We start from the raw sequence: 18,833 nt of genomic DNA on the forward strand, positions 1-18,833 counted from the left end.
GAACAACATTAAAGATCGTGTTTATGTTCCTCCCTCAGCACTTGATATAGAGGAGCTGAAAACCAGGATAACTGATGCAGTGGCTACAGCCGAGAAGACCGACATCTTGCGAACAGTCTGGGATGAATTTGGCTACCGTCTAGATGTCGTCCGAGCCTCGAAAGGAGGGCACATAGAACACTTATAATACATCATCATAAACTTGATACTTCTGTGAGTAATTTGATGTAAAATTGGTTGGTGTGCACCATTTTTCAAATAAATATAACTGTTTGAAATTGGGTCATTCTTTTTGAAACACCCGGTACACCATGGCAGAACAATGTTGTTCACTAGAACAATGCTGTTGAATGTTCCAAGATTTGAAGGGTATATTTACTGTTTTGATTTTATTTTATGTCTCCAATCTTGCCTTACACATAATTAATTGTTTGCTAGATTACTTTATTATTTGAATCTAGTGCCTGCTCTACGCACATGAAATTGAAGGGTATATTTACTGTTTGGATTCTATTTTAGATGTTTCCAATCTAGCCTTACACATGATCAATTACTTGTTTGTTAGATTACTTTATTATTTGAATCTAGTGCTTGCTCTACGCACATGAAATTGAAGGGTATATTTACTATTTGATTCTATTTTAGATGTTTCCAATCTAGCCTTGCACATAATTAATTAATTGTTTGCTAAATTACTTTATTATTTGAATCTAGTGTCTGCTCTACGCACATGAAATTGAAGGGTATATTTACTGTTTGGATTCTATTTTAGATGTTTCCAATCTAGCCTAACACATAATTAATCAATTATTGTTTGCTAGATTACATTATTATTTGAATCTAGTGCCTGCTCTACGCACATGTTTATTTACTATTTTGATTCTATTTTATGTTTTCAATCTTGCCTTACACATAATTAGTTACTTGTTTGCTAGATGATTCTATTATTTGAATCTAGTGTCTGCTCTACGCACATGTAATCGCATAAATAAACAAACTTACTTCAAGTTCTATGGAATATAGTTATGAGGAATGATTTGTAACTGGTGCCAGCTTTACGCACATAAAATTACATATAAACTGACAAGTTCTCTGAAATATCTAGCTCGCAAATATATGTTAAGGCAGTGCAAAGGCTAAAAATAAACTTTCTACTCGTGATATTTTTCAAAGTTTTTCGATTTGTATATCATTAAGCTATCAAAATGAAAAAGTTTTCTCAGGGAAACATTTTCTTCCGATCATTACTTTTTGAGATATGAGCGCCTGAAGTTTGAGTTTTTGGGACAGAACATTTCAAATTCGGTAAGATATAAATCCATGAGATTTAGAGGATAGATTCTACATGGTATTGTTGATATAGTAAATCAAAAATTTTATGAAAATATCAATTTTTGAAAAAGTTATTCAATTTACCAAAAATAACTCAACAAAAAGTTATTTTTAGTAAATTGAATAACTATTTTAAAAATGGATATTAATTTTCAGAAAATGTTTGTTTTACTAGATAAATAATACCATAAAGAATGTATCCTATAAATCTCATGGATTCATCTCTAACCGAATTTGAAATGTTCTGTCCCAAAATTTTAACTTTAGGCACTGATATCTCAAAAAGTAATGATCGGAAAAAATGTTTTCGTGAGTAAAATTTTGATAGCTTAATGATATACAAATCGAAAAACTTTGAAAAATATCACGAGTAGAAAGTTTATTTTTAGCCTTTGCACACCCTGAAGGCTTAAATGCCAATCCAACCAGTACAAAGCCATAGTGCATTCGTGTGACATCAGCACAGGTAGGGCTCCTACACCAATAGAATATAGATCAGCTGAAATCAACGAATCAGCTGAAATCATTGGTGTAGGAGCCCTACCTGTGCTGACGTCACACGAATACACTATGGCCTTGACCTAACCTAAAAGTGCTAACACGAGGAGTCACCACCCCCATCACAGTAATCAGGGCTATAGAACGGCGACGCATCATGGCGTCTGCAACTTCCGTGCAGCAACGTATGCACAATCCAATTGCAGTTGACCACCGGCACGTGGTAATTGCTCTGCGCATGCGCATCACTGCTCACCACAATGTCCACCTCATGGTGGTTTCCCGCCAAACTGACCACGTGGGCGCCCATTCGCGCCAAAATCTCCCGCCAGAAGCGGTGTGTCACGTGGTTTCCGCACGTGTACAGCACTCGTTTGCCCAGCAACGGTTGCCGTTTCTCAGGGTGTCGCAGGATGCTGTGACCTGCGAAAAATTGGCGATTTTACAAGATCAGAACATTTTTACTCGAACTTGTTTTTGCGGGGGTTTTTCACTGAAAATAGTGTTGCAACATAAATTGTAAATTTGGTAGATCAAAACAATTTAAATAAATGGTGCGGTGTTAACACGAAAGCTCAACTCACACTTACGCGACTCAGGTCGAGAAGAGACTCGACTCTAGTCGAGAGCATGTGTTTTCAAATGGTGACGTCGCGGAGACTAGAATCGACTGGTCTGAGTGTCACCATTTGAAAACACATGCTCTCGACTAGAGTTGAGTCTCTTCTCGACCTGAGTCGCGTAAGTGTGAGATGAGCCTTATGCGACTCAGGTCAAGGAGAGACTCGACTCTAGTCGTGAGCATGTGTTTCTCCAAATGATGACACTCAGGCCAGTTGATTCTAGTCTCCGCGACCTCACGACTGTGAGACTGAGTCGAGCGCCGACTCGACATGTTGGTCGAACCTCGACTTGATTTGCTTAGTACCGTGCATTTTTAATGAAAGTGAGCTTATGTTTTATGAAAGTGATGTTTGGGTTCAACTCACACTTACACGACTCAAGTCGAGAAGATACTCGACTCTAGTCAAGAGCATGTGTTCCAGACAAGTCGACTCTAGTCTCTGCGACTGTAACCATTTGAAAACACATGCTCTCGACTAGAGTCGAGTCTCTTCACGACCTGAGTCGCGTAAGTGTGAGTTGAGCCTTAATCATTTAAAGGTGCATACAGACTCTCGCTCTGCTCCACAACCGAACGTCACTCCAGCAGAGCGATTGATGATCGACCGGGGAGCAAGAGTAGTTCGACCGGGGAACGCGAGAAGATCTAACATCTTCCGTAACGTTCATGATGGGTGCGTGGGCGGTCCGACTGTGGTTCGATGGTGGTACGAAGGCGGTACGAGGGCAGTACGAGGGAGGAGCGTGCTCGGTGCGGGTTGGAAGCACGAATATGTGTACGCAGCTTTAGATGAGACAATAATAATAATTAGATAAGACAATATATTCATAATAATTATTATTGAGTTTGTTACATGCCAATTAGTGATGAATTAGATCTTATATTTTTAATAAAGTAAGGTTAGAAATGGAGTAGCATGGAACTGAAGTAGTGACAATGAGCAAGAAAGTCGTAAGGTCGAGAGACTGGAGTATCCTCGACTGGAGTCGTACGATTTGAGTCGAGGTAGTGTGAGTTGAGCCTTAAAGTTATGTTGAAACATAAAATTGTAAATTTTCCAAGACCAAAACATTTTTACTCGAGTGTTATCGGTGTAAACACTGAAAATAGTTCTGATAGGTATTGTCGGCAATATGATTTGAGACCTCATCATATCTATATATATAAAAGCGAAATGGCACTCACTAACTCACTCACTCACTCGCAGAACTAAAAATCTACCGGACCAAAAACGTTCAAATTTGGTGGGTATGTTCAGTTGGCCCTTTAGAGGCGCACTAAGAAATCTTTTGGCAATATTTTAACTCTAAGGGTGTTTTAAGGGTTTAAAGTTCGTCTTTTAGCATGTATATTCTTCTTCTCCCAATCTCTTAATTATAATTGAAATTTCCATATCATATGTTACTATAGAACTATAATCTAGATAGAGTACCTCTTCAAAACAGTTGTTAACTGGCAACTAAATTAATAATTTTGTCAGGTTGGCATTAAGTTGAGTTGACTTTGTTAGGTTGGCACCAAGTTGAAGATTTAAATGCATTTATCGCGGAAAAATTGATTGGGCACTGCTACTTCAATCCTGGGAATATTATATTACTAGCCGTCAGGCTCGCTTCGCTCGCCATATCCGTTTAGTCTGGACCCCCGACTGGATCGTCTTAACATATGATAAAAATGCTCAAATTAAAAATGCAGGCGAGCGAAGCGAGCCTGCTGATCTCATCCTTGGACGATCCAGTCGGGGGTCCAGGGGGCGGAGCCCCCTGGCTAGACGGATACGGCGAGCGAAGCGAGCCTGACGGCTAGTCAGTAGATATATGCTGATTAGTCAAATTATTTACTTAGCGACAGTTAAGTGAACAAAGTAGAGTGCACAAACAGATAATAAAAGGCTTCCATCCCCTGAAATACACCACTGTAGTGAGGTCCAAGTTTCAATGACAGTGGAGAAAGATATCAGAACAACGTTGCCGATCCTCTGTCTTGTCAATGCCTTCTATAGACGGTAACAAATTCAAATAATCTTTATTCACACAAGAAAAAAGTACAGCAGTAGAGACAATATTATGCATAATAAATATTCCTCACAAAGACAACAAGTCTAGGTGTGGGGAATGAGTTCTGTGAACTCAGATACAGGTTTATTGATGTAATATTAACGTTCATTCTCGTTTAAAATAATCAATTATATTTTTAATAAGCAATGAATTATATTTTTATATCTGGTTATTTATGCTTTACGGATCTCGAAAACTGCTCTAACGATTTTCACGAAATTTGGAACATAGTCGGTTTATGATATAAAGATTCGATTGCACTAGGTCTCATTCTTTGGAAAACTCGCTGAACGACATTAAAAGGATAATTCATCCTTGGAAAACAGATGATAATTTCGTCGTCTCTCGATAACAGAAGATGCGTGTGCCTGTGTGGGAGAGAGACCGAATTATTTCCAGCTGTGTAATCATAATAAATCAGCGAGAAATTTTATCTAGCTAGACCATTTTTAATCGATTTGATCAACATAATGTGGTTTGTTGACATGACATGATAATCCTACTAAACTAGAGTATATCATAATTTTCAAAGTTGATCATTATTTGTCAATTTCAAGTGATTAATAAGTGTTATTTTGTTATTTAATTTGGTTGTATATAATCTAAATAATAAATTTTTTGTTTTTAAATGTTTGAACAGATATTGAACCTGATTTCAAGTGTGTGGAACATAACCTACTTTCTGGACTATTTATAGTGAACAAATCAAAATTCGGGAAAAAACAGTTTTGGGCTGTGCCTGTTAGTACTTCCCCAATCATTTAAAGAATTGTGTTCGGTTTATCAAAAGTCAATAAATAGATAACGAGCGAAGCTCGGTGCCCTGATATTATTCTTTAACAGAATAAAAACACCGGCTCCAATGAGTGAAAGCTTGAAATGATTTTCATCCATCAGTATAATATTCAATGGTATTTTATTCAATTCACTTTGAATAAATTTAATTTTTCTAAATTTAAAATTTGCATCTCATATTTATATTTTATATTCATCTCATATTTATATTCATATTCATATTTTTGGACGAAAGTTGAGCTTGAACTTCATACAGAAGAAACATAACCTATTTTTTGGGCATGTAATCAAAATTTGGGAATAGAATAGTTTTGGGCCAAGCCTGTTGTTCCTTCCAATCATATTTATATGATTTGTTATTGTATCCACGTATAAAATAAATTAATTAATTCAGCCCTCCCAACCTGCTTTGTTAAAATCCATTCATCTTTACTCTTGTACCTAATCTAGCTACTTATTGATCGAGTCTTGTACGTTCAGGTGCTAGCCGGCGGTGGACAGGTGTTCTCCCGTCTGCACCAGGTGCCAGGTGACTTGCGACACACCCTCTACCTGGTGACAGACCGGCCATCGCGGTCCGCGCGCTATCTCAGCTGTGTGCTGGATGGAGTCCCGGTGGTCAGCTATATGGCCGTCATATCGGCCTGCATTGACAAGCAGCACTTTGGCAGAATGGTGCAACAGAACTGCGACTTTTGGCTGCCCGTCGGCTGGAGCGATGAGACAGGTATAAATAAATGAATAAATGAATAAATGAATAAATGAATAAATGAATAAATGAATAAATGAATAAATGAATATAATTTACTGCCATTCAACTGATCATAGTTACAGACAACGTCATAATTCTAATTATAATTCAACACACAACAAATTCGAATTCAAATTCAATACCAAACACACATACATCTATATAATCTATATCATCTAAAGTGAAGTCAGTTAGTAATGGGTTGAAAAATGACCCTGTCTAAATTTACATAGTTAGGCTTTAATAAGGTAACATTGAAATAGAAAAATCTGAAATATTAAGTTTAATATTTCAGATTTTTCTATTTCAATGTTACCTTATTAAAGCCTAACTATGTAAATTTAGACAGGGTCATTTTTCAACCCATTACTAACTGACTTCACTTTAGATGATATAGATTATATAGATGTATGTGTGTTTGGTATTGAATTTGAATTCGAATTTGTTGTGTGTTGAATTATAATTAGAATTATGACGTTGTCTGTAACTATGATCAGTTGAATGGCAGTAAATTATATTCATTTATTCATTTATTCATTATTCATTTATTCATTTATTCATTTATTCATTATTCATTTATTCATTTATTCATTTATTCATTTATTTATACCTGTCTCATCGCTCCAGCCGACGGGCAGCCAAAAGTCGCAGTTCTGTTGCACCATTCTGCCAAAGTGCTGCTTGTCAATGCAGGCCGATATGACCGCCATATAGCTGACCACTGGGACTCCATCCAGCACACAGCTGAGATAGCGCGCGGACCGCGATGGCCGGTCTGTCACCAGGTAGAGGGTGTGTCGCATGTCACCTGGCACCTGGTGCAGACGGGAGAACACCTGTCCACCGCCGGCTAGCACCTGAAACGTACAAGACTCGATCAATAAGTAGCTGGATTAGGTACAAGAGTAAAGATGAATGGATTTTAACAAAGCAGGTTGGAAGGGCTGAATTAATTAATTTATTTTATACGTGGATACAATAACAAATCATATAAATATGATTGGGAAGGAACAACAGGCTTGGCCCAAAACTATTCTATTCCCAAATTTTGATTACATGCCCAAAAAATAGGTTATGTTTCTTCTGTATGAAGTTCAAGCTCAACTTTCGTCCAAAAATATGAATATGAATATAAATATGAGATGAATATAAAATATAAATATGAGATGCAAATTTTAAATTTAGAAAAATTAAATTTATTCAAAGTGAATTGAATAAAATACCATTGAGTATTATACTGATGGATGAAAATCATTTCAAGCTTTCACTCATTGGAGCCGGTGTTTTTATTCTGTTAAAGAATAATATCAGGGCACCGAGCTTCGCTCGTTATCTATTTATTGACTCTTGATAAACCGAACACAATTCTTTAAAATGATTGGGGAAGTACTAACAGGCACAGCCCAAAACTGTTTTTTCCCGAATTTTGATTTGTTCACTATAAATAGTCCAGAAAGTAGGTTATGTTCCACACACTTGAACTCAGGTTCAATATCTGTTCAAACATTTGAAAACAAAAAAATTATTGTTTAGATTATATACAAACCAAATTAAATAACAAAATAACACTTACTAATCACTTGAAATTGTCAAATAATGATCAACTTTCAAAATTATGATATACTCTAGTTTAGTAGGATTATCATGTCATGTCAACAAACCACATTATGTTGATCAAATCGATTAAAAATGGTCTAGCTAGATAAAATTTCTCGCTGATTTATTATGATTACACAGCTGGAAATAATTCGGTCTCTCTCCCACACAGGCACACGCATCTTCTGTTATCGAGAGACGACGAAATTATCATCTGTTTTCCAAGGATGAATTATCCTTTTAATGTCGTTCAGCGAGTTTTCCAAAGAATGAGACCTAGTGCAATCGAATCTTTATATCATAAACCTACTATGTTCCAAATTTCGTGAAAATCGTTAGAGCAGTTTTCGAGATCCGTAAAACATAAATAACCAGATATAAAAATAACCAGATATAAAAATAACCAGATATAAAAATAACCAGATACATACAGAAATTGCTCGCTTAATATAATAGGATTTCAGCACATATTTTACACTGAACAGTTGGTATTAAGTATGTAATCAAGTTTTTTCATCTTATTTGAGAGTCTAGTTTATATGATATTTGTGTTTCCAGTGCAAAATGTTTGCACCATTTCCTACTCTGTTCTAACCATTTTCCCGATTCTGTTGTCAATATTAATTTTGCAGTAGCAGAGTCTTCGGGGTGATTTACATAATTTAATTTGTATTTTCGTTCAATAAGAATTATTCTTTATTTAATATTCTCAATGTAAGGCACACTCTTCTAAGTCTACTGTACACTTCAGTGATGTGAGGAATCTAAGAGATATGCTTATCAATAGTAACTCCCAGAAATTTAGACGTAGCTGATGTGCCTACCATTTACAGATATGGATATTGGAAAGGGTGACTTATTTTTGTTAGAAACTAAATCACATTTAATGATAGACTATTTCCAGATAGGGTTGCGTCCTTGATTAAACACCGTTATTTGAAAGTTGACCAACCTGTCTGGTGAGCCGCTGCACATCCATGGGACTGTGGTCCTCAGAGGGCGCGCGGTACTCGCGATCGCTGTCTCCCTCGGTGTCCGTCGACCGCAGAGTGCGCCACACGTCGATGTGACGTAAGCACCGCGAGAACACCACGCTGCAGCCCTAGACAAACCGCAAAAACATCCATAAAAAAACATTCAAAATCTGCGTTTTTCGTTTGCTGTCGTTTAAAAATTGGAGTGAAACTCAAAACTGTGGGAGTCAATTGAGACATTTGAGGGTCAAATTTTGAGATTTATTCATTCAACTAGCAGGTAACCCGTGCTTCGCAAGGGTCTATTTTTAAACTTGACAAACTGAAAACTTGACGTACTGAAATCTTGAAGAGTTTAAAATGGGCCTATAACCATCCTCGGTAAATTTAGAATCTGTATGCAAAATTTCAAGTTAATCAGTTTAGTAGTAAAGATGTAATGATGTGTGATTCGTGAATTTCCTATTTCGTACGTGTATAAGCCAATTCTTTCCTTTATTATAGGTATTATTGGTCTCACAACTTCTAGAAAAGTACTACGGGCTAAAGCCCAAAACGATTCCAATTCTAATTTATACAACCGTCTAAATGTTGCTAGGTTATACCATAGAGAAACAATAGCATAAGTAGATATCCCATGGTATAGGGCGTTTATGTCGCAACTTTTACTGTTATCTCAAGCCTATAGTCCACGTAGTTCTTTCCTTTGAAGATTTATGACACTGGTAATCTCTCATATTGTGCCGTTCATACGCTCTTATCCGGTCAAAACAGTAAGAATCGACAATAATCGACAGTAATCGGCTTGAGATAACAGTAAAAGTTGCGACATAAACGCCCTTTACCATGGGATATCTACTTAACGCTATTGTTTCTCTATGGTTATACGTCATCTTCAATGTTGTTCCCCCATCACGAACTGCTTATTATTAAATCACTTTTTTGCTAGTAAAAAGAACGACTAGCAGTCATATTTTTCAATGAATGAATTTATTCACTAAGGCTAGGGCCACACGAGCGCACAAAGTGCGTCCGTTGCAACAACTTACTTTTTGACGTCCGTTGTAGAAATACATGGAAGTGAATTGGTGACAACACACGAGGTACGTGCGTACCAAGTAACGGAAGTCGTAACGGACGGTGATTTTTGAACTGCGCAGAAATGCTACAACGCACGTCGAGCAATGCAAAAGTTATTGCTTCGTTGGGTTCCATTGCGTAAAGCCAACTGACTTTGACGCACCACACTCAACGCTCGTGTGGTGTCAATGGCGACGGCCGTCAAAAAGTAAGTTGCAACGGACGCACTATGTGCGCTCGGGTGGCCCTAGCCTTACTGTAGCAACGGGATCTTTCGGCAGGTCTGCCATCTTCCTGGTTGTAATCATAGACAAGTAGAAGGATAGAATGGCAATTTTTAGTGAGCTGTTATTGGTGTCTATTGTTGTGGCTGAGAAGAATTTGAAGTAGGTTTGCTCATTTAATGTACATTGCCTATTGCTTTTAAATTGGGTGTACATTTCAAATTGTTCTATTGTGTCTAGCTCTGGTCCTTTCTTTTTCATGTGTTTGATTTGTAGGTCGGTATTTATGATTGTGTGTTTGTCATTTTCTTGTATTAGGTGGTAAAAAAAGAAAATCACAAACATAAATAAAGGGAGACACAGAATAACGGGAAATTTTAAAAACGCCATACAACATTAGTGGGAGGTGCAAAAATGATTTTATTCAAACTAATGTAAAGTTCAAGACTTGCCATTTGAGAATTATTAATAACATCTATCACTTTTTGACAATTACTTCTTCAAGATGGCTTCCTCCTGAACGAATACACTCTTGAAATCTGTGTTGACGATTCCTCATTGATCGCTGCAACATCTGCGTTTCCTGGTCCCATGATCTGTCCACCAGCGATTTTCTGTTTGTGGAGCTATCTCAAATCAAACGTTTTCACAACTTGACCAATAATTGTGGTTCAATCATAACAAACAATTCAAAATTAAATTAACAATATCCCAGCTGAAATGTTGCAGCAATCGTTCAGGAATCTTGAACACAGATTTCAAGATTGTATTCGTGCAGGAGGAAGCCATCTTGAAGAAGTAATTGTCAAAAAGTGATAGATGTTATTAGTAATTTTCAAATGGCAAGTCTTGAACTCCACTTTAGTTTAAATAAAATCATTTTTGCCCTTCCAACTTTTGTTTAATAATACTCAGATGGTAAGTATTGAGCTTTACATTAGTTTGAATAAAATCATTTTTGTCCTTCCCACTAGTTTTATGACGTTTTTAAAAGTTCCCGTTATTCTGTGTCACCCTATATAACCTCAAATAGAGCAGCAGAGAATAAACACAAAAATCGAAGATGCAAAAGCCTAACCTCAAAAAATGTTGTTCGAAGCCTTTTGCTATCTTCTTCTTCTTCTTCATGTACCGTCTCCATGGCGGAGGTTGGCTATCATGATGGCGATTTTAATTTTATTTACAGCTGCTCTGAATAGGTCATTGGATGTACACTGGAACCAATCCCTTAAGTTGCTCAACCAAGATATTCGTCTTCTGCGCCTTTTGCTATGATAAATGATAATAATATGCTATGATGATACGACAATGTATGACGACTTGTATGTACACACATATTCATCATGCATGTACTATCGTTAGTGGCCAGTCTAAGAAGTTGATGGAACAGAAACAAATCTCATCTCCGCCTAATGAAGAGAATTTACATTTAACTCTTGAATTGAATTTTCAAGAGTTGAAAGAGTTGAATTTTCAACTCTTAAGAAGTAGCAGGATCAGAATCTACCTTGAACAAATCACTACCGGATTCGGGAATAGGTCCCTTCTTTATCAGTTCCATCTGCGCCAAAAACTGACGATTAGGCGATAGCTCTGTCTTGCTCTTGTTTGTCATTTTCTCGTCACCCATCAACGCTTTACAACCCTTTGTGACGTCATCGAACTCTGCCTCACCACCCACAGCCTCCACGTCAAGAAACTGCGACCTGATTGAAGGGTCATCTGCAAAATTGAAATGACAACAATTATTCTTTATTCTTTTCAGAAACGTTATTCTTTATTGATTCATACAATTGGCTAAATAATATTTTGGTTGCATCAATATCTTCTCAAAATGGTCAGATCGTATGTAACATTTGATTTTTTCATATTTCATTGTTGTATTTATTGATTCATACAATAAGTAGGCTACATCATCAAAATGATAGGGAGAGGGAAAATAAGGTAACCTTGTGCTATTCCTCTCCCAAACTTAGATAAGGTTACACATAGTCCGAAATAGGTTAAGTCTTGTAGTTGTTCACTTCACAAAATTTTCAGTAATTAATTATTTCTACAAAGTAGATTTAAATTTAGATGCTTCAAAACCAAACATTGAAATATTTCACATTATTATCACTAAAATAGGAAATATTCACATATAAAAGAAATAATTAAATCTCTCAAGAAATTTAAATTTGTTTTCCATTCCACAATACATACATTGGAAAATTGTTCGAAATACATAAATATATTATAATTTATCAAATTGAATGTGTAATACATGAGCAGAGTGCCATTGCTACACTTTATAAAAAATTGAGTAATTGCATAGCCACCTCTAATAGAGGTATTAGAGGTGGCTATAGTAATTGCCATCACCTTGTGTGTAAACTTTTTTCAGTAAATTCGTAATGATAATAAAAACTAGTCATTGCCAAAGGAGATGAAATTTGTCAAAATATTTCGAGTTTGACAAAACATTTATGCACAAAATACAGAGTGATTATAAAAGGACTTTACAACTTTGAAAGCACATAAATATTTATTGAAATTACTTACATAATTGAGAAAGGTGTCATTTTGTTACAAAACACTTCAAGTTCAAGGTGTGGGGGTTATTTTGGTTTGATGTGACAGTCGTTGGTAATGCGACATACATCCCACCGATAATCGATTTCTTGCCACACTCGTACCAGCATAGCAGGCATATTGTGTGCAACTGTAGCGATCCGAATGTGATCCGATTTCGGAGGTCATTAAAATTGTCTGGTAGATGTGGAACATAAACCTTATCTTTGATGAAACCCCACAGGAAGAAATGCATCGGTGTTAAATCCGGTGAGCGAGGTGGCCATGCGATTGGCCCTGCACGGCCAATCCAGCGAAGTTGAAAGCGATTATATAGAAAATCCCAAACTTCTCCGTGGAAATGAGGTGGTGCACCGTCATGCTGTACAAGATGAACAAGTGCCCTTTTACTTTCAGCATGACGGTGCACCAGCTCATTTCCACGGAGAAGTTTGGGATTTTCTAAACAATCGCATTGTTTGAAAATTTGAAAATTGGCCGTTAAGGGCCAATTTCATGGACATCTCTAGCTCATCGGATTCAACACCGATGGATTTCTTCCTTTGAGGTTTCATCAAGGATAAGGTTTATGTTCCACCTCTACCAGCCAATCTGAATGATCTCCAAAATCGGATCGTTACGGTTGAACAAGTTACGCCTGATATGCTGGTACGAGTGTGGCAAGAAATCGATTATCGGTGGGATTTATGTCGCATTACCAACGGCTGACACATCCAACCAAAATAACACCCACACCTTAAACTCAAAGTGTTTTGTAACAAAATGACACCTTTCTCAATTCTGTAAGTAATTTCAATAAATATTTATGTGCTTTCAAAGTTGTATAATCCTTTTATAAACACTCTGTATTTTGTGCATAAATTCTTTGTCAAACTCGAAATATTTTGACAAATTTCATCTCCTTTGGCATTGACCAGTTTTTATTATCATTACGAATTTACTGAAAAAAGTTTACACACAAGGTGATGGCAATTACAATAGCCACCTCTAATACCTCTATTAGAGGTGGCTATGCAATTACTCAATTTTTTATAAAGTGTAGCAATGGCACATAGATTTTCTACAGTGGTACCCTTTTTATTTTTATTTGAGATACTACTAGTTTGGTATTTATCCCATTATCAAGTAGAAGATGATCTATGGTTCCTAAGCTTGAGAAACTTATAACAAATTAGATCACTTGTAACTACAACCTGTAATTTCTAACTTAATTCTATCACTCACCTAGAATAGGAGGAAAATAGAAGTTTTCAGCATCAGAATCTGTGGACATTGAGCTGGTATCCAAACACAAGAAAGGAATTCCAGTACCTTTATGGCCACTACTTGTTGTGGGCTGACTAGCTATCATACGACTCTCTCTAGTCACTCCAAGCGACAATGTACTCTGTTTAGAAACTTCTTTAACCGTTGTGAGTTTGCTTGTACTGTTTTTAGCTGATGAAGGTTCATCTTCAGACGTCTTTGTACTCTCTTTAACACACAACGGTTTGCTAGACAACATTGTACTGTTTTTAGCTAATAGAGGTTCATCTTCAGACGTTCTTGTACTCTCTTTAACACATACAGGTTTGCTAGACAACATTGTACTGTTTTTAGCTGATAAATGATCATCTTCAGACGTCTTTGTACTCTCTTTAACACATAAAGGTTTGCTAGACAACATTGTACTGTTTTTAGCTGATAAATGTTCATCTTCAGACGTCTTTGTACTCTCTTTAACACATAAAGGTTTGCTAGACAACATTGTACTGTTTTTAGCTGATAGAGGTTCATCTTCAGACGTCTTTGTACTCTCTTTAACACACAACGGTTTGCTAGACAACATTGTACTGTTTTTAGCTAATAGAAGTTCATCTTCAGACGTCTTTTTACTCTCTTTAACAGATTTAGGTTTGCTAGGAAACATTGTACTGTTTTTAGCTAATATGCCTTCATTTGCAGCTGCTATTGTGCTGTATTCATCAGATGTCCTCCTTTTAGCAGCTGGGGGTTCACCGCTTGTATATTCTCCAGTTGATGTAGGTCTCTTAAGCGAGATTGTACTCTCTTTAGCAGCTGCCGTTTCCCTAGCCGTCATTGTACTACTTTTAACAAAATTTGGTTCATTTCCAGTACTTTCTTTAGCTACTACAGGTTTCTTGTCTTCTGAAGGTTCATTTTCAATAGTAGAAGAACTTTCTTCAAATACTTTAGCTGCATTACTCGTTGCAGCTAATGTAGCTCCATTTCCAGATGTTATTGTACTCTCTTCAACATTTCTAGGTTTGCTGGATTTCAGTGTACTGTTTTTAACAGCAGTAGCTTCATTTTCAGTTGAAATTGTACTCTCTTTAGCAGCTGTGATTTCCCTATCCAACATTGTACTCATTTTACAATCTAGAGCTTCATTTCCAGCCGTTATTGGACTCTTATTAGAACCTGCAGCTACATTTCCAGTCGTAATTGTACTCTCTTTAGCAGCCATTGAATCCCTTACGGTCATTGTACTCATTTTACAATCGGTTCCTTCATTTCCAGCCGTTATTGGACTCTTATTAGTAATTTTAGCTTCATTTCCAGTTGAAATTGTACTCTCTTTAGCAGCTGTAGATTTCCCAACCGAAATCGTTCTCTTTTTACAATCTGGAGCTTCATTTCCAGAAGTAATTGTAATCTTTTTAGCTTCATTTTCAGTTGAAATTGTACTCTCTTTAGCAGCTGTAGATTCCCCAACCGAAATCGTTCTCTTTTTACAATCTGGAGCTTCATTTCCAGAAGTAATTGCACTCTTTTTAGCTTCATTTTCAGTTGAAATTGTACTCTCTTTAGCAGCTGTGGTGTCCCTATCCAACATTGTACTCTTTTTAGCTTCATTTCCAGAGGTAATTGTACTCTTTTTAGCTTCATTTTCAGTTGAAATTGTACTCTCTTTAGCAGCTGTGGTGTCCCTATCCAACATTGTACTCTTTTTAGCTTCATTTCCAGAGGTAATTGTACTCTTTCTAGCTTCACTTCCAACCGATACCGTTCTCTTTTTAGCTTTGAGATCCATGGGGGGCGTGTCCAGGTTGAAGGTGTCCCTGAATTGGTGGGCTTTCTCCTGCAGTTCGACCAATGGCGAGGCAGTGCTGCTGGAAGATCGACTGTGATTGGTCGGTGGCAGATGACGGCTGAACGTGTAGTCACAGCGGGGACAGGCCATCCGCATGTGATGTGCGAATTTGTCTGACAGCGCCGTTAATTTGTCTGACGACAGTTTGATGTGTCTGTGGTTGTCGGCGGTGAGGCCCTAGAAGCAGAAACATCTATTTCAAATTTGATTTTTTCAATCCATGAGATTTTCTCTACATGAAATCATCATTTAAGATCAATAAATGATAATTTTTGATAAATAATGAATGAATTTTTGATAATTAATAATGATTTTTCTGTCATTTTTTCAACCTACGATTGGGCATGAATTCATATAAAAGAATGATTGATTCTAAGCCTGGTTTTCATAAGTAGAGTTAGGGCCGTTTGCACAGTTTAGTTAAGTATAGTTAAGTATTATTAAGTTAATCGAGTTTAAGTTAATCTGAAAGTTTAAACTTGAATCGGTTTTCTTAGTGCATTTACTAATCCAGTTTAATTTAAACTAGTTTAGCGCTAAGTTGGTAATAGAATGTCATCGTTTATAATATGAATTTTACAGGAAATTTGTTATTTGTTCCCAAACCATCAGTAAATTGAGATTATGTTGCTACTATCTCCTTGTTCAAAATCCACAGAGCTGTTAGCTGTACAGTAATAAAAGTGAAAAGCGATCAAGAAATTCTTCAAAAAATGATGAATTGCTATATTACTAATAGATACAAACTTATATTTAGTAGGCACCAAAAAATATATTTTAGAATGTTTTTAAAAAAGCGTTTTTGTTACGCTTAAATCTACTACGGTCTTCCTCGTTTATTAGAAATCTCTAGAAAGCAAAATATCTCAGTTATGTGTTATTAAAAATATGTTTCCTAATCAAAGACCACTGTTAAAAATTGTCTTATTTTCTATCAAGTGGTTTATTTAATCAAATACTGGATTGGCAGTTGCTTTACTCAAGCAACTTGAAATCATCCCAGAAATTTAAATCATTCGTTTTTGCCCAATTTTTCTCAGTTTTAAAATTTCTTCGCAGTCATCTTTATCAATCGCATTAAAAACTTCTATCAATTCCTCCATTATAATTATTTTTACATTCAAATAATGATTTACTATAACTTGAATATCATTATCGTCTACAGAAGCATTAAAAACAAACGTCGAAAAATAATTTACTATCAGCTCTTTTCCCATCAAATCTTTACAGATGTCAAGTTAATCCAAATTATTTGGTTTAAACCTCCTGCTTTGAAGGTTTAAACTTTCCCAGAGTTTAAACTCAATACAGAGTTGATACTGTGCAAACGGAATTTTAGTTTAAACCTAAAAAATCCAGATTTGGGTTAAGCTTTAGCTTAAACTTACACTGTGCAAACAGCCCTTAGTGATAGAGTTCCCTGGGCAAGTACTAACTATCTTGTGAACTCTCCCAATGAAAACGTTCATGGTAGAGTACCAGTTTTTAGTAGAGTAGAGTGGGATAGCACCGTGGGATAGTACTCTACCACTTTCCTTCCCCCCACCACCGCTTTTCACTCTACTCTACCACTACTATGCTAATGAAAACAGTCTCTTTTCGACAACATCCTCACCTGATTGTTACGTCCCCCAGCTGACGAGGAGGTGGTTGTTGATGAGGTGAGAGAGTCGTGGGTCATCCGCGCCAAATGAGTCAACTGAGGAACCTCGAACGGGCCAGGTCCACTCGCCTGAATCATCAGTCAAATTAAATAATATTCATTTAGATATAAATATTATAACTAATATCATAATATGATAAAATATACATAATACGAATAAAGGGTGATTATAAAAGGACTTTACAACTTTGATGGCACATCAATATTTATTGAGATTACTTACAGAATTGAGAAAGGTGCAATTTTGTTACAAAACACTTCATGTTTAACTTGTGGGTGTTATTTTGGTTGGACGTGACAACCGTTGGTAATGCGACATACATCCCATCGATAACCGATTTCTTGCCACACTCCTACCAGCATATTTATTTATTTAATCATTCAGAATATTACACAACTTACAAAAAGTACCACAGGCTTATAAGCCCAAAACGGTTCCAATTCTAATTTATACAACAGTCCAAATGTAGCTAGGTTATGTGTCACTTCTACATTCATCAATTCCACACTCAGTTTACAATTCAAAACACACAAAAATCATTTTTAAATTAAAAAATACTTCTAAATAAAATTAAATCAATCACAATTGATTAGAAAATTCCAAACTTAAAAACTATAAACTATAAAATTTTATAATTTAATTGTAATATAATAATATACTTGTAATATAAATTAAGGTGTGGGAGTTATTTTGGTTGGATGTGACAGCCGTTGGTAATGCGACATACATCCCACCGATAATCGATTTCTTGCCACACTCGTACCAGCATATCAGGTGTAACTTGTGCAACCGCAGCGATCCGAATGTGATCCGATTTCGGAGGTCATTAAGATTGTCTGGTGGAGGTGGAACATAAAATTGATGAAACCCCACATGGAGAATTCCATTAATTTGTGTTAAATCCGGTGACAAGAGATGGCCAAGCAATTGGCCCTGCACGGCCAATCCAGCGAAGTTGAATGCGAATGTCTAGAAAATCCCAAACTTCTCCGTGGAAATGAGGTGGTGCACCGTCATGCTAAAAGTGAAAGGGCACTTGTACATCTTGTTCAGCATGACGGTGCACCACCTCATTTCCATGCAGGGCCACCTCGCTCACCCTGTGGGGTTTCATCAACTTTATGTTCCATCGATTGCCCCCTCCAGGCACAAATGTGGGTCAAGAGGCTGAGTCAAGGGTCGCCGGGCGCCCTAGAGGCAACTTGGCCGCCCCTTCCTCTGCGGAAGGATCTTCAAATAAGGCAAGGAGTGGAACTCTCGTAGGTCACGAGGACTAATCAGTCTGAAGAGACTGCCAAGCATATCACACTGGATTGCGACAAGGATTGTCGATGATGTTTGTGAAATTGTCTTTTTCGTAATTCAAGTGATCTATAGAGAAGTATCGGAACAGTTTGTGTGAATAAAGATTTGATTTGATTTGATTGCAACCAGGTGATGAATGGAATGTTAGTATAGGAAGAAACTCCTGGTTCTTATAAAAGACTTAGGTATTGGTTTGCCTAACATACTACTAGTGAACACAATAAGCTTCGGTTGACGTGTAGGGTTCTTTGAACTTTTGGATCCTTG

At 36.7% G+C, this 18,833-nt stretch overlaps 1 protein-coding gene across 3 annotated transcripts in view; it reads right to left on the reverse strand.

The window, feature by feature from the left end:
• Positions 1-1,845: 1,845 nt before the first annotated feature.
• LOC111061941 overlaps positions 1,846-18,833 on the reverse strand; it is a 42,363-nt gene continuing 25,375 nt past the window's right edge. For 2 of the 3 annotated variants that reach the window (XM_039429263.1, XM_039429262.1), the window contains exons 9-14: positions 17,213-17,329; positions 13,728-15,774; positions 11,440-11,654; positions 8,607-8,756; positions 6,669-6,915; positions 1,846-2,253 (exon numbers count right to left, since the gene is read on the reverse strand). In XM_039429263.1, coding sequence (XP_039285197.1) covers positions 1,928-2,253; positions 6,669-6,915; positions 8,607-8,756; positions 11,440-11,654; positions 13,728-15,774; positions 17,213-17,329 — 3,102 coding nt within the window. In that variant the 3' untranslated portion in view covers positions 1,846-1,927. The remainder of the gene's footprint in view (positions 2,254-6,668; positions 6,916-8,606; positions 8,757-11,439; positions 11,655-13,727; positions 15,775-17,212; positions 17,330-18,833) is intronic. The other variant, XM_039429264.1, reaches the window with a different exon arrangement.

The sequence above is a fragment of the Nilaparvata lugens genome, chromosome 5 (genome assembly GCF_014356525.2).
Source record: "Nilaparvata lugens isolate BPH chromosome 5, ASM1435652v1, whole genome shotgun sequence".
Lineage (NCBI taxonomy): Eukaryota > Metazoa > Arthropoda > Insecta > Hemiptera > Delphacidae > Nilaparvata > Nilaparvata lugens.